General features: G+C 44.6%; 1 protein-coding gene across 1 annotated transcript in view; it reads right to left on the reverse strand.

The window, feature by feature from the left end:
• The window catches only part of LOC115077509 (vomeronasal type-2 receptor 26-like), a 57,587-nt gene extending 42,652 nt beyond the window's left edge, over window positions 1–14,935 (reverse strand). Inside the window, exon 1 of the mRNA XM_029579800.1 lies at window positions 14,654–14,935. Coding sequence (XP_029435660.1) covers window positions 14,654–14,935 — 282 coding nt within the window. The remainder of the gene's footprint in view (window positions 1–14,653) is intronic.
• Between the last annotated feature and the right edge of the window lie 296 nt (window positions 14,936–15,231).

The raw sequence follows: 15,231 nt of genomic DNA on the forward strand, positions 1-15,231 counted from the left end.
ATGAAGAAATAATCAAGAGAGCAAAAAGTCAAGCAGAAGAGAGGATTGCCAAGGAAGTAAAGAGGTGACAAAAACATTTTTCAGATACATCAGTGAAAAGAGAAAAGTTCAAAGTAGTATAGTGAAATGAAATGTGGAAAGGATCAATGTGTGGGAGAGACGAGGACGAAGAAATGGGCAGAAATATTAAAACGAATACTTCTGTTCTGTGTTCACGAAGGAGGACCCTGGAGAAGGACCGTCCCCTAGTTAACAAAATACTGGAGGGGAGTGGAGTAGATGTAACTCCCATTTACATTAGAAAATGTATGGGAGAGCTGGGTGAAACTGAAAGTAGACAAAGCCATGAACTATCTACAGTCGGAGAGAATGCTGGACCAGAGCAGCATGGATTCACCAGGGGAAGATCCTGCCAGACAAATCTTGACTTTTTTGCCTGGGTAACCAAGGAATTGGATCAAGGAAGAGAACTCGATGTCATCTACTTGGATTTTCAGCAAAGCTTTTGATACGGTCCCACACAGGAGACTGGTGAATAAAATGAGAAGCTTAGGAGTGAGTGCCAAGGTGGTGACCTGGATTGCAAACTTGTTGACGGACAGAAGACAATGTGTGATGGTAATGGAGCTCTCTCTGAAGAGAGGGAGGTAGGTTTTAAGTGGGTGTACCACAAGGATCGGTGTTGGGACCGGTCCTCTTCAATATATTTGTGAGCGACATTGCGGACGGAATAGAAGGTAAGGTTTGTCTTTTTGCGGATGACACTAAGATCTGCAACAGAGTGGACACGCCGGAAGGAGTGGAGAGAATGAGACGGGATTTAAGGAAGCTGGAAGAGTGGTCGAAGATGTTGGCAGCTGAGATTCAATGCCAAGAAGTGCAGAGTCATGCATATGGGGAGTGGAAATCCGAATGAACTGTATTCGATGAGGGGAGAGGGAGAAGGGCTGTTGTGCACGGAGCAGGAGAGAGGACCTTGGGGTGATAGTGTCTAACAATATGAAGTCTGCGAAACAATGCGACAAGGCGATAGCAAAAGCCAGAAGAATGCTGGGCTGCATAGAGAGAGGAATATCGAGTAAGAAAAAGGGAAGTGATTATCCCCTTGTACAGGTCCTTGGTGAGGCCTCACCTGGAGTACTGTGTTCAGTTCTGGAGACCATATCTACAAAGAGACAAGGACAAGATGGAGGCGGTACAGAGAAGGGCGACCAGGAAGGTGGAGGGTTCTTCATTGGATGACATACGAGGAGAGATTGAACAATCTAAATATGTACTCCCTGGAGGGAAAGGAGGAGCAGGGGGTGATATGATTCAGACTTTCAGATACTTGAAAAACTTTAATGATCCCAAAGACAACGACAAACCTTTTCCATCAGAAAAAAATCAGGAGAACCAGAGGTCACGAGCTGAGGGCTCCAGGGAGGGAAGACTAATCACCAATGTCAGGAAGTATTCTTCACGGAAAGGGTGGTGGATCCCTGGAATGCCCTTCTGGAGGAAGTGGTGAAGTCTAAAACTGTGAACGACTTCAAAGGGGCGTGGGATAAAACCCTGTGGATCCATCAAGTCTAGAGGGCAGAATAAAGAGTAGGCATTCAAACACTGCACGGAGCAGAGCAGCAGTAGCCACAGAGGCATTCACGGAGCGGGATGCCAGTGGCCAGCAGATGGTTGTTCTTATGTATGCACTGGAACATGACGATAAGAGCGAGGCATGTGCCGGGGAATTTGAATCTGATTGCTGATGCTCTTTCTCGTTTCAAGTGGGACACATTCCGGTCCGAAGCACCCCAAGCGAGTCTGCGAGCAGAGGCCTTTCCCGAACAGTTGTGGCAGATCGGCAGGATGACACCTGGGGATTGATTCGGCAATTGGTGGCGCCAATGAGTGGAAATCTTATGTGTCTGGACGTGAGTGGTAGCTCGGTTTTCTGAGGGCTTGGGGTGGGTAGGCGGGGGCGGTATGGAGGAGGAGGTAGTACAGTTCATTATGTGGGCAAAAGGGGCTGGATACTTGTTAGGATCTGTAAGGTGTCAGTTGGCGGGTTTTCGCCTTCTTTCAGAAGTTAAGTGGCGAAAGAGATCCGGAAAATAGTTTTTTTAGTAAGGCATATATTGAGGGGATGGCGGCGAGGGTTATGAGCATAGAGGGGATCGGAGGAAGCCTATTCGTTATCAGGAATTAGTTCATCTGGTCGGCCAACTGGATGCAGTTTGCCGGTTCGCGTTATGACGGTTTTGCTTTTTCAAGTGGCTTTCGTGTTCGCGTTCTTTGGGGCTCTGCGCTGTTAGCGAACTGGTAGCTAAGTCCAAGACGCAGAATGGAGGGTATGGATGAAGGTACAGGATGTGTGAGTATATGATAGCGAGTGTGAAGTTGCATATACGGAAGTCCAAACAGATCAATTAGGTAATGGCTGTTGGATTTCATTGGTAAAGGCAAGGGATGCGGAAACATGTCCAGTAGGGTGTACACAGAACTTCGTGCAGGTCAGGGCTAGGGTAGGGGGTTTCTTTTGGTTCACGAGGATGGGTCCGCCGTTAACAGTATTTCAATTTGCTCGAGTACTGCAGTGGGGTGGGATTCGAGTGTATATTTGACACATTCGTTTTGAATAGGGGCGGCCACTACGGCTGCAGAGTTGGGTTGGTCGGCAAACAGGATCCAAAGAATAGGTCGATGGAAGTCAGCAGTTTTTCAATCCTACGTGCGTAAATAAAGAGGTTGGGGTTCGGGATAGGCAAATCAGTACCCTACCCGAATATTTTGTTTTTGCAGACATTGAAAGGGTAGACAGTGGGCGAGAATGTGTCTGGGTCATGGGCCATTCCTATGTTCATTTGCGCTCAAAGAAGGGCCGGCAAGAGGCCATATGGCGAAATTTGAACATGAATGCAGACAGATGGAGAGTGCGATGGTTTGGGAAAGGGGGTATGTGGTGGGGGGAGCTGCTTTCTGTCCTCCAGGGTAAAGTCCGTAGGTTGGGTTGCCCCAAGAATCCTGATTATACATTTGGGGGGGAACGACATTGGAAAACTGACGTGTCATAATTTGGTGACCATTATGAGGAAGGACCTTGCACAAATACTGAATGGTTTGCCGGGGACAAAAATCGGATGATCAGACATCATAATTCGCCTTAAGCATCATGAGGAGCCTTTATGGCGCAGTGGGGTGAAAAAGGTAACAGGCAAATTGGGAAATGGTTGGTGCAGCAAGGGGATTTTTGGATTAGGCATGAGTTGTCCTGGGAGGTGGTGGTGGGGGGTTTTCCTGGGAGATGGTGTACATCTTTCGGATGTAGGCATGGATCTCTTTAACAATGCCCTGGAGGAGGGATTGGAGCGACAAGCTAATTAAGAGGGCCGCAGTTGGGAGAACACAGGCAAGGGTTGCCTTTGTTGTGGTGGAAACCCGAGCCATGAATTGGAAGTTATTGTATTTCTGGGGAAGGATGGTGGAGGGGGGGAAATGCCCGTGTAGTTTTGGGGCTGCTAACACGGGAAGGCCTAACGAGCAAGGGGGGGCTGATGCTAGGCTGCACACTTACCCTCGCTGGTGCCATGGTGGGTGAGTTTAGGGAGGGAGAGGAGCTGACTTACCATTGAACACGATGGTAAGTGAAGAGGAGCTCAACGGAGCAAGAAGGGGGGGGGGGGGAAAGGGGGAAGGATATTTTGGTTTATTGTATTAATGTGTTGCTGGCTAGGGTTAATTGTTAATAAACTGCGGCCTTTTTTTGTGTGTTAAGCCAAAAGTTGTCAGCGTTATTATTGTCAAAGGGGAAGGAGAGGAAATCAGTGGCAAGCCATCTTGTTTCACATGTTATGACATTGTTTCTCTATCTGTCCAGTAACTTTTCAGGGTATTGTACACTTTTCTGTAAGAGATATATGCAGATAAGTTAACAAAATTACTCCTACAATTTTTATACTCATGGACTGATGCAAGTGAAGTATGACTTTTCTATAGGCTGCCGTTTTAGAGTGAGAGGGACTAGATTAACTGGATTAAGTCCTAGTCTAGGAAACCTGGAGATGTAGGTATACTGGTGGAGGGTATCAGCAAACTAGTGATTAAAAGTACAAATGCAAGTATTTTCAAAATGGCATGAATATATGCATTATAAATTATCTGCCTCCAGTATAAATCATGGTTTTGAATATACTGTATAGGATTTTATGCACCTAGAATATAGGAATGAATGGCATAGAGGCCAAAGGATAAAGATCCTGCATGAGGACAAATGCACAATCAAATGTTTATGGGTAGCTAACCCCTTGTGTGTTGGGGAAAAAGTATAGTGATAGGAGTATACTACGTCCACCTGGTCAAGATGGTGAGATGGACAGTTGAAATGCTAAGAGAAATTAGGTAAGCTTAGCCAAATTGGTAATGCGGTAATAATGGGAGATTTCCACTAACCCTAATCTCGACTGGGTAAATGTAACATCAGGACATACAAGAGAGATAAAGTTCCCTGGATGGAATAAATGACAGTTTTATGAAGTAATTGATTCAGGAAACCAATGAGAGAGGGAGCATTTTTAGATCTAATTCTCAGTGGAGCAATAGTGATCACAATATGATCGAATTTGAATTAATAGCAGGAAGGGGGGGGGGGGCAATAAGTAAATCTACAGCTTTAGCACTAAACTTTCAAAAGAGAAGCTTTGATAAACTGAGAAAAAATAGAAAAAAACTGAAAGGACCAGTTACAAAGGTAAAAGTGTGCAAGAGGCATGGATGTTGTTAAAAATACCATCCTAGAAAGCACAGTCCAGATGTATTCCACCATTCAGAAAGGTGGAAGGAAGGCAAAATTGATTACTGGCATGGTTAAAATATGAGGTGAAAGAGGAATATTTTATCCAAAAGATCTTCATTGAAACATTGGGAAGAAGGACCAACAGTAATAAAATAGGATAAAGCATAAGTGCTGGCAAGTTAAATATAAGACATTGATAAGACAGGCTAAGAGAGAATTTTGAAAAGAAGTTGGTCATAGAGGCAAAAGCTCATTGTAAAAACTTTTTTAAAAATATATCTGAAGCAGAAAGCCTGCGAGGCGAGTCGGTTGGACCATTAGATGATAACATCGACGCACATACAATTCTCCCACCAAGTCCGCGACATAGGGTCATTATTGACGACCCAAATGACCCTCAAAAATTTATCAGCACAATCCTAAAGAGTGTTTTTTCAAATTACATACACTCAAAAAATTGTGAACCCTTTACTTCACACATCTGATTTCCGGACAGTTTTACAAGCATGCTGTTTTCAAAAACAGATTATTGCAATTCACTCCTCCTAGGCCTACCTAAAATGCCATCCGCCCCTTACAAATCCTGCAAAATACTGCAGCCCACATCCTTACTAATACAAACGCAAAGGAACACATTACGCCAGTTTTGAAGGATTTACACTGGCTCCCCATCCAATCTCGCATTACACTATAAGACACTAACACTTATCCATAAAGCCCTCCACAATCCTGAAATGAAATGGTTTAATAATTACACTACAATTTCAAAACTCTATTAAACCCACCAGAAATCAATACCTTGCCAAATTACCGACCCCCTCGCCCAAACTATATAACTATGCTTCTACCAAAGCGCGAGCGCTTTCTTTTGCTGGCCCTTTGTTATGGAATACCATGCCCACCGAACTGCGCCTTGAGCCATCTCCCAAAAACTTTCAAGCAAAAACTCAAGACATGGTTATTCACACATGCCTATACTTGAAATAAATATGTCCTCCCCTCCTTTACCTGCCCTGCTTTTCTACCCGACACCCTCTGTCTATATACCATCTCTAACTTCCCCTATTTCTGCTCCTACTCTAATGATCCTTCCATATAATTGCTCCTAATCTAAGATTAGCACAATCGCTCCCCTCTTACCACATATAATTTAGAACTCCATCACCCTCTAACCCTCTCCCTTAGCTTTTACCTATTCTCCTTGAACCCTCTTTACTCTATAGTGTTGTTTTAATTCAGCTCAGTTAAGTTACAACTAAATGATAGTTCTGTTTTTATTTTTTAAAAGATTCTACTTATTTATGTTCAAATATTTATATACTTGCCTTTTTAATTGTTTAATTGTATAACGCTTATATAACTCTGTTAAATGTTAAAACGCTCCGGCGTAAGTTCCTGTTCACTGTACACCGACGTGATATCTTTGATGAGCGGCAGGTATATAAAAATTTATAAATAAATAAATAAATAAATGGGGTTAAAGGGGGCACTTAGAGAAGCTAAGGCCATCACAGAAAGATTAAATTAATTTCTTTGCTTCAGTGTTTACTGACGAGGATTTGGGGGAAATACCCATTCTGGAGAAGGTTTTCTTGGGTCATGATTCAGATGAACTGAATCAAATCATGGTGAACCTAGAAGATGTAGTAGGCCTGACTGACAAACTGAAGAGTAGTAAATCCCCCTGGACCGGATGGTATAAACCCCAGGGTTCTGAAGGAAGTAATAATGAAATTTCAGACCTATTAGTTAAAAGTTGTAACCTATCATTAAAATCATCCATTGTAACCTGAAGACTGGAGGGTGGCTATTGTAACCTCAATATTTAAAAAGGACTCCAGGCTAGAACGGATAAATAAATAAATCCACCACTAACTTGATGCCCTCAAATTGGTTATTGTCTTCCTCTTACCTGGCACATGGAAAGTTCAGAATAGTATCTGCACACACTGGGATGTTCAGAGATTACACACGTTGCTCCAAGAATTGCTTACATTCACTCTAACTAGGACTAAGATTTGAGATAAAGTTGTTTTGTGCATTTAAACCTTTTACAGATGGGATAATCTGTGGACTCCACACTGCCCACATTTTCCATGTGGACAGTGTGGAGTCCATCCAGATCGTTAAGAGGAGTGACACAATGTTTCTGGTGAGCGGACACTGAAATTATGGTCTCATACTTCTTGTGAATCCACAGGTGTCATTTATTAGGGGTGTGCATTCGTTTTGAACTTAAATGTAAAACGCAACTTTTTTTTTTTAACTTAAAAAAGTGATGAGGCGGAAAACGATCGGATTTTCCAACTTATTCAACATAGCTATGTTGAATAAGTTGGAATGCGATTGTTGATCCTAAATAAAATTTAAACCCCTCACCCTCCTTAATCCCCCCCCAAGACTTACAAAACTCCCTGGTTGTACAGCAGGGAGTCAGGACGCCATTCTGAATTCCTTTGCGAGGAGCACGTGACGTCGGCGTCACGTCGGAGTGACGCGGCGTCACGTGATTCCCCGCGTGATCGCTCTGGGGGACCCTCGTTTCACCCAAAAGGAACTTTGGCCAGCTTGGGGGGGCCCTCCTGACCCCCCCCCAGCTGGCCAAAGTTCCTTTTGGGTTGCAACGAGGATCCCGGAGCCGATCGCGCGGGGAATCACGTGACGCCGCGTCACTCCGACGTGACGCTGACGTCACGTGCTCCTCGCAAAGGAGTTCAGAAAATGGCGTCCTGACTCTCTGCTGTACCACCAGGGAGTTTTTGGTAAGTCTTGGGGGGGGGATTAAGGAGGTGTGAGGGGTTTAAATTTTTATTTGCACGAATGGGACATCGACTCAACTTATGGAATTCTCCATATGTCCATATTGACCGCAAATGGGACCCCCTTTCGACTTATGGACTTATGAACATAAACTTTTGCTCTGCACATCCCTATCATTTATGTAATCTGGTGCCATGTGGGTTGCTTTACATAGGGAAAACAATTTGAAAATTAAAGATTTTGTACCTAGAAACATTTAAGCTGCTTCAAAAGAAAAAAAGCAGCAGGTTCTGCTTGTGACCCATTGGATAGAAAAGGGCCCATTAAATAAAGGATTTAAATTCCTCATCTTTAACACAATTAGTCCAGCCAAGACGTGGAGGGGAATTGTTCTAAGATGGTTTTTCACAAAGTGCAAGAATACATTTTTAAATAGAACACACTCATACCCAATGGCCTCCATAAAGAGGTAGAATGGTCTGTATTTTTATTAATGCTGCTGTGCCTTGTAACAATAAGTTGTGATTGGTCTATTTGATCTTTAATTGGGGAGACACATAAAGATGACTTAGATCAGCCATTTTCCTTGAAGAGGGCTATACACGCTAGTTTGCAGTAAGACTGGGCTTCTTATTAATGGTTAATATTGGGATAAGTTAGTAGTCGGGATTTATATGTTATTTTTCAGAGATATACAAACAATTTCTTCCTCAATACATGTATGTTTAATGATGAAACACTGCCAAGCAGGGAAAACATAAAAGGGAGACATTTTATACAGTGTGATTTTTTTTTTTGGTCTAGCGTTATGAGACTTCTCACACACAACAACCCTTGGTGGATAAAAAAAAAGCAACTAAAATTTGGAGATATATCTATTGGCAATAAGAGAACTACAGCAAAGTTTTTCAGCAAAGAGATACATGTTGGATGCCATAAATCACAGTAATGAGCGTAGCTTTGGTGAAAGAACCTGTCTGAAATCACAACAGGTTCGGTAACAACATTTGAAGAAAAGGAATGAGCTGGGTCTTGGTAATGACCCTGTACTGCTTTAAATATTTTTATGAATGATTTTATAAATGGAACAATAAGTGTTTTTGTAGATGGCACAAAATTATTCTGAGTTGTTAAATCACAAGCAGATTGTAGGAAATTGCAGGAGGACCTTATGCGACTGAGAGACTGAGAATCCACAGGGCAGAAGAAATACGATGAGGACACGTGCAGAATGATGCACATACAGAAAAGTAACCCAGACTATTCTGACCCCGCTGAGAGGGACTCGCATCAGGAGAAATCGCTGTGGACATATTTGGAATTACATTAACCTACCCAATGAGTTAAGAAAACAAATCATTAGAGCCAGACAAATATCCAGATACACTCTGCTGCAGGATCACCAAAAAAATGTTAATAATAGAAAACCTCTGGTTGTTACCTATAGCTAAAAACAAAATGTGTGAGTCAATATTATAAACTGTTCAGTCTTTAAATGTTTCAGAGAAACAAATAAATATTTTCAAAACCACAGGCTGTTTATTTAGTAGTAATTCACATCAGTGCAGTCCCTCAACACGGCTGTGTTTTGCCGTTGGGGCTGCTTTGGGAGAGCCAAAGATGAACTCTGAAGAATGGAGCAGGACTAAAGGCGGCCAGAGTTAATCGGAAACACACTCATATGAGTTATAAGATATGCCGTACTGGGTCAGACCAAGGGTTAATCAAGCCCAGTATCCTGTTTCCAGCAGTGGCCAATCCAAGTCACAAGTATCTGGCGAGAACCCCAAACACTAGATACAAAAAACAAGCCACTGTTGCTTATTACTTACCGTCATAGCAGTTTATGGATTTAGCCTCTTTGAACTTATCCAACCTTTTTTTTACACCCAGTTACATTTAACTGCTGAAGCTATATCCTCTGGCCAATGAATTCCAGAGCTCAACTATGAGCTGAATGAAAAGAATTTTCTTCAATTTGCTTTAAATGAGCTACTTGTTAACTTCATGGAGTGCCCCCTGGTCCTTCTGAGAGAGTAAATAACCAATTTACATTAACTTGTTCAAGAACTTTCATGATTTTGTAGAGATCATCAATTACAAATGTTTGTTACCTGCCTTTCTGACTACCTATTTAAAACAAAACACATGAACACACTAAATAATACACCCCCCGATAGTTTACTTCTCCCTAATACTTTTACGTTTTAAAACATGTCTCCAAGCAGTACTACTGATTCCTTCCAGCCACCAGCAAGGTGATCCTCTCCTCTCAGCAGCTCAAGGCAGCGGAAATAACATTGTGTCATTAAGTGAAAATGTAACAACGATTTCAATTCATTGAGCTACTATGACTTAGGGATGTTCAATCGTTAGGATGAATTAGGACATTTCAACAGATCCCCTAAATTACAAAGGCCCGAACTACGGGAAAATACAAAATTTCCGCGGCAGGGCCAAAATCGAAGCCCACCTCTACTATGACTGTGTTTGCGATTAACTCTGGCTGCCTTTAGTCCTGCTCCCTTCCTGAGAGTTCTCCCCTGGGTCCCTCCAAATGCAGCCCCAACCGGCAAAACACGGCCATGTTGGGGGACTGCTCTGATGTGAATTGCTTATTAATAAACAGCCAGTGTTTTTGAAAATGTGTTTCTCTGAAACATTTAAAGATAGACTCACACATTCTGTTTTTTGAATATTATTTGATGTGTGATCTATTATAGGGATGTGAATCATTTTTGAACGATTAAAATTATCATCAGATAATTTTAAAATCGTCCAAATGTTAGAGTGCACGATACAATACAATGCCCCGATTTATCGTCAGGGGCATTTGTATTGCACCCCCCCGCCACTGGGGGTCCAGTGGGGGGGGGGGGTCCTGACGCAATCTCCCTCTCTCTGGCCCTGACTGCGTTGAGAGAAATGGCGCCGGTGGCCCTTTGCCCTTATCATGTAACAGGGCAAAGGTAGCGCCGGCGGCCATTTTGAAGATTGGCAATATGGCCCGCGTGCAGGAGGTCGCTCCCGGACACCCGCTGGACTTTTGGTAAGTCTTGTGGGGGTCAGGAGGCCCCCCCAAGCTGGCCAAAATTCCCTGGGGGGTCCCAGCGGGGGTCCGGGGGAGATCTCCTGGACGCGTGACGTCGGGAACCAGGAACCAAAATGCGCCGGCGCTACCTTTGCCCTGTCACATGATAAGGGCAAAGGGCCACCGGCACCATTTCTCTCAACGCAGTCATGGCCAGGGAGAGGGAGATCGCGTCGGGACCCCCCCCCCTCCACTGGACCCCAGGTAATTTAAAACATTTTGGGGGGGTTTGGGAGGGTGGGGGATTTGTTTTAAAGGTTCGGGGTGGGTTTTCGGGTTTTTTGGTGTGTCGGTTTTCCCGCCCTCCCCCGATTTACGATTTTAAACAAAAAAAAAAAAACATGACGATAAGATTTCCCTCTCCCCCAGCCAAAATCGATCGTTAAGATGATCGATCACACAATTCACACCCCTAATCTCTTACTCTACCTATGCTTTGTGTTACCTATAGCTCCCAGTTGAAACACTGAAACATATCATTAAGGATGTACAACCTATCCTGGACAATGATACCACCGTCTCACAGGCCATTGGTGGCAAACCTGTCCTCGCTTACTGGCAGTTAGAGATGTGAATCGGAATCGGTTCTGATTCTGGTTCCGATTCACATTGTGGGGGGTTTTTTCGTCCGGCCTGATCGTGGTTTTGTTTATCGGCTGTGCCTGAGCCGATAAACAAAAAACCCACCCCGACCCTTTTAAAACGAATCCCTTAGCTTCCCCCACCTCCTGACCCCCCCCAAAAAAAAATGTTTTACAGGTACCTGGTGGTCAGTGGGGGTCCCGGGAGCGATCTGTCTGTGTGTAGGACAGGAAGTTGTGGGGTAGATTTTAAAATTTGTGCAATCGCGTACTTTTGTTCACGCACCAGGCGTGAACAAAAGTACGCTGGATTTTATAAGATACGCGCGTAGCCGCACGTATCTTATAAAATCCGGGATCGGCTCACGCAAGGCTGCCGATTTTGGGCAGTCTGTGTGTGCCGAGCTGCGCAGCCTGCCATCCGTTCCCTCCGTTCTTTTGCCCTCCCCTCACCTTCCCCTCCCTTCCCCTACCTAACCCCCCCCCCCCCCCCCCCGGCCCTATCTAACCCCCCCTTACCTTTGTTTCATGATTTACGCCTGCTAAAAGCAGATGTAAATCTGCGCGCGCCAGCGGGCTGCTGGCGCGCCATCACCCGACCTGGGGGCTGGTCCAGAGGCCTCGACCATGCCCCCGGCCAGCGCCATGCCCCCTGGGGCCCGTCCCCGCAACGCCGCGTCACACCCCCGAAACGCCGCGTCATTTTTGGACGCGCCCCTGATACACCCCTTTTAGAAAGCCCCGGGACTTACGCGCGTCCCGGGCTCTGCGCGTGCCGGCGCCTATGCAAAATAGGCGCGCCGGCACACGAGGGCCCTGCGCGCGTAAATCCGGCCGGATTTACGCGCCCAGGGCATTTAAAATCTGCCCATGTGTGTTTGGGAGTGTGTGTGTATATGAGAGAGGAGGCTGTGCATTTGGGAGTGTGTCTGTGTGTATAAGATCGGAGGCTGTGTGCTTATGAGGAAATATGGAGGTGAGTGTGTATTAGAAGGCTTTAGTTGTAATAGAGAGCAAATTGCATGAGAGCGGCTGTGGTCGATGTGTTTATGAGGATAGTTGAAAAAACATTTTCTAAAACAAGATATATTGAGGGGGTTGCTTGAAAGCCAAGTAATGATGGATTAGGGATGTGAATCGTGTCCTCGATCGTCTTAACGATCGATTCGGCTGGGAGGGGGAGGGAATCGTATTGTTGCCGTTTTGGGGGGGTAAAATATCGTGAAAATCGTTAAAAATCGTAAATCGAAAAATCGAAAAAACCGGCACATTAAAACCCCCTAAAACCCACCCCCGACCCTTTAAATTAAATCCCCCACCCTCCCGAACCCCCCCCCCAAATAACTTAAATAACCTGCGGGTCGTTAAAAATCGAACAATCGAAAAACCGGCACATTAAAACCCCCTAACACCCACCCCCGACCCTTTAAATTAAATCCCCCACCCTCCCGAACCCCCCCCCAAATAACTTAAATAACCTGCGGGTCCAGCGGCGGTCCGGAACGGCAGCGGTCCGGAACGGGCTCCTGCTCCTGAATCTTGTCGTCTTCAGCCGGCGCCATTTTCCAAATGGCGCCGAAAAATGGCGGCGGCCATAGACGAAAAAGATTGGACGGCAGGAGGTCCTTCCGGACCCCCGCTGGACTTTTGGCAAGTCTCGTGGGGGTCAGGAGGCCCCCCACAAGCTGGCAAAAGTTCCTGGAGGTCCAGCGGGGGTCAGGGAGCGATTTCCCGCCGCGAATCGTTTTTCGTATGGAAAATGGCGCCGGCAGGAGATCGACTGCAGGAGGTCGTTCAGCGAGGTGCCGGAACCCTCGCTGAATGACCTCCTGCAGTCGATCTCCTGCCGGCGCCATTTTCCGTACGAAAACGATTCGCGGCGGGAAATCGCTCCCTGACCCCCGCTGGACCTCCAGGAACTTTTGGCCAGCTTGTGGGGGCCTCCTGACCCCCACGAGACTTGCCAAAAGTCCAGCGGGGGTCCGGAAGGACCTCCTGCCGTCCAATCTTTTTCGTCTATGGCCGCCGCCATTTTTCGGCGCCATTTTGGAAAATGGCGCCGCTGAAGACGACAAGATTCAGGAGCAGGAGCCCGTTCCGGACCGCTGCCGTTCCGGACCGCCGCTGGACCCGCAGGTTATTTAAGTTATTGGGGGGGTTCGGGAGGGTGGGGGATTTAATTTAAAGGGTCGGGGGTGGGTTTTAGGGGGTTTTAGTGTGCCGGCTCACGATTCTAACGATTTATAACGATAAATCGTTAGAATCTGTATTGTATTGTGTTCCATAACGGTTTTAAGACGATATTAAAATTATCGGACGATAATTTTAATCGTCCTAAAACGATTCACATCCCTAGAATGGATCGATAAATGACAGTAGTCTGTAACTTTCCCAACTCCCCTCTAAAAGCATGAGGTTTAGTGGGATGTCCAGATAAGGTCCATGGAAAAGTTGACCACACTAATTATCCCAGAGAACACCATTACAGGACCCCACAACATCAATTACAACATCCGGGGGTTTATTTATCTGCTCTTCTTCTAATGTAATATACACCATTAATTAACAGCAATGACCCTCTGCTGTCTACATAGGACAAACAGGTCAATACCTATGAGCATATTTTAAAATTTGCCAATTTATTTGTATAAATTGAACTTGCTTCAATAAGTCCCACTTTATTTCTGAATGTAACATGCATAGTCATGTTTTTTAAAATATGTAGGAAATATTTGCACATTCAAAGCAATGATAATAGCTATTTCATTACATACAATGTAATTTACACTTAAGTCTACATAGGTGCAAATGTGCTTGGGTAAAGATATGAGTATTTTATAATGCGTGTGTATCTGATATGCATGCATTATAAAATACTAGCATAGATTTGCATGCAGCCACATATGAATGTATATGCTGCAGTGCAAAGTTATGTGAAAGTTATTCTCTATGGGGCGAGATTTTAATACCTACATGCTGGCGCATGGCCCCCACCCCCAGACCGCCCTGCCCCGTCCACTCCCCACCAATTCCCCACCCCGTTTTTTCAAGCCCTGGGAATTACACGTGTCCCGGGGCTTTATGCGCGCCGCCGGGCCTTTTGAAAATAGGCCCGGCGCGCATAGGGCTTTGAAAATCTGCACCCTTAGCATCTACATTTTCCCATAAAACCTATGGTTTAGTAGGTGTAGATCTTTGTGGGTAGTTTTCCCAGTATAAATTTCAAAGTGAAAGTACAAGTGAAAGAAATGAGAATAAAGTCTACAGGTAAAATCTACCCACAGACATTTCCAGCTTTTAAGGTTAAACTCTATATAGGTCAAGTCAATGAGATATTCCTGTGAAGGATGTCTTTATGTTTTAAATGTGCTGTATTCATCCTTAAGAAGAACAATGTTCTGTATGGGTGACATTACAGTTGGGTATAAAACTGAAAGCTGAGAATCTTACCTGTGGGTAGTGATAGATCCTGAACACTTTGGACAGCTGCATCGATACCTCGGATGGAAGGCCATCAATGACAGCAGTGAGCAGGCCTTTTGTTCTACATTGGTAATTAGGGAGGCCATAGAACCTCTCTGAAAACAGATCCATTAAAACTTGAGTTAATTTAAATGGGTTGTTGCAAATCCTGTACAGCTGAAGCCCAAGAGTGATGTTGGGTAAGAGATCAGGGTTATCGTTAATATCCTTCACAGCAGAAATAAAGGCCAGGAAATTATAATAATACATGCTGTGTTGGCTGCAATGTTTTAAAATATAAAGTCAAGTTAGTATCTAAGAAGGAAGCTGTAGACATATAATCAATGAAGAATATATATATGAGAGAGAGAGAGAGAATTCTGGTAGCACTAGTTGGCCAGCATATTTTTAAAGGGAAACAGAAAAGACCTCAAAATTAACCCCGGATTTACATTCAGACAATAACAAGGACTGAACTTCACAATCTGGGTAAACAAATAAGCATGGGGGGTAGCTTGCTTATTACAGTGGTTACAACCCTAAACCACTTAATAGGGATGTGAATC

Source organism: Rhinatrema bivittatum, chromosome 16, assembly GCF_901001135.1.
Source record: "Rhinatrema bivittatum chromosome 16, aRhiBiv1.1, whole genome shotgun sequence".
In the NCBI taxonomy this organism is placed as follows: domain Eukaryota; kingdom Metazoa; phylum Chordata; class Amphibia; order Gymnophiona; family Rhinatrematidae; genus Rhinatrema; species Rhinatrema bivittatum.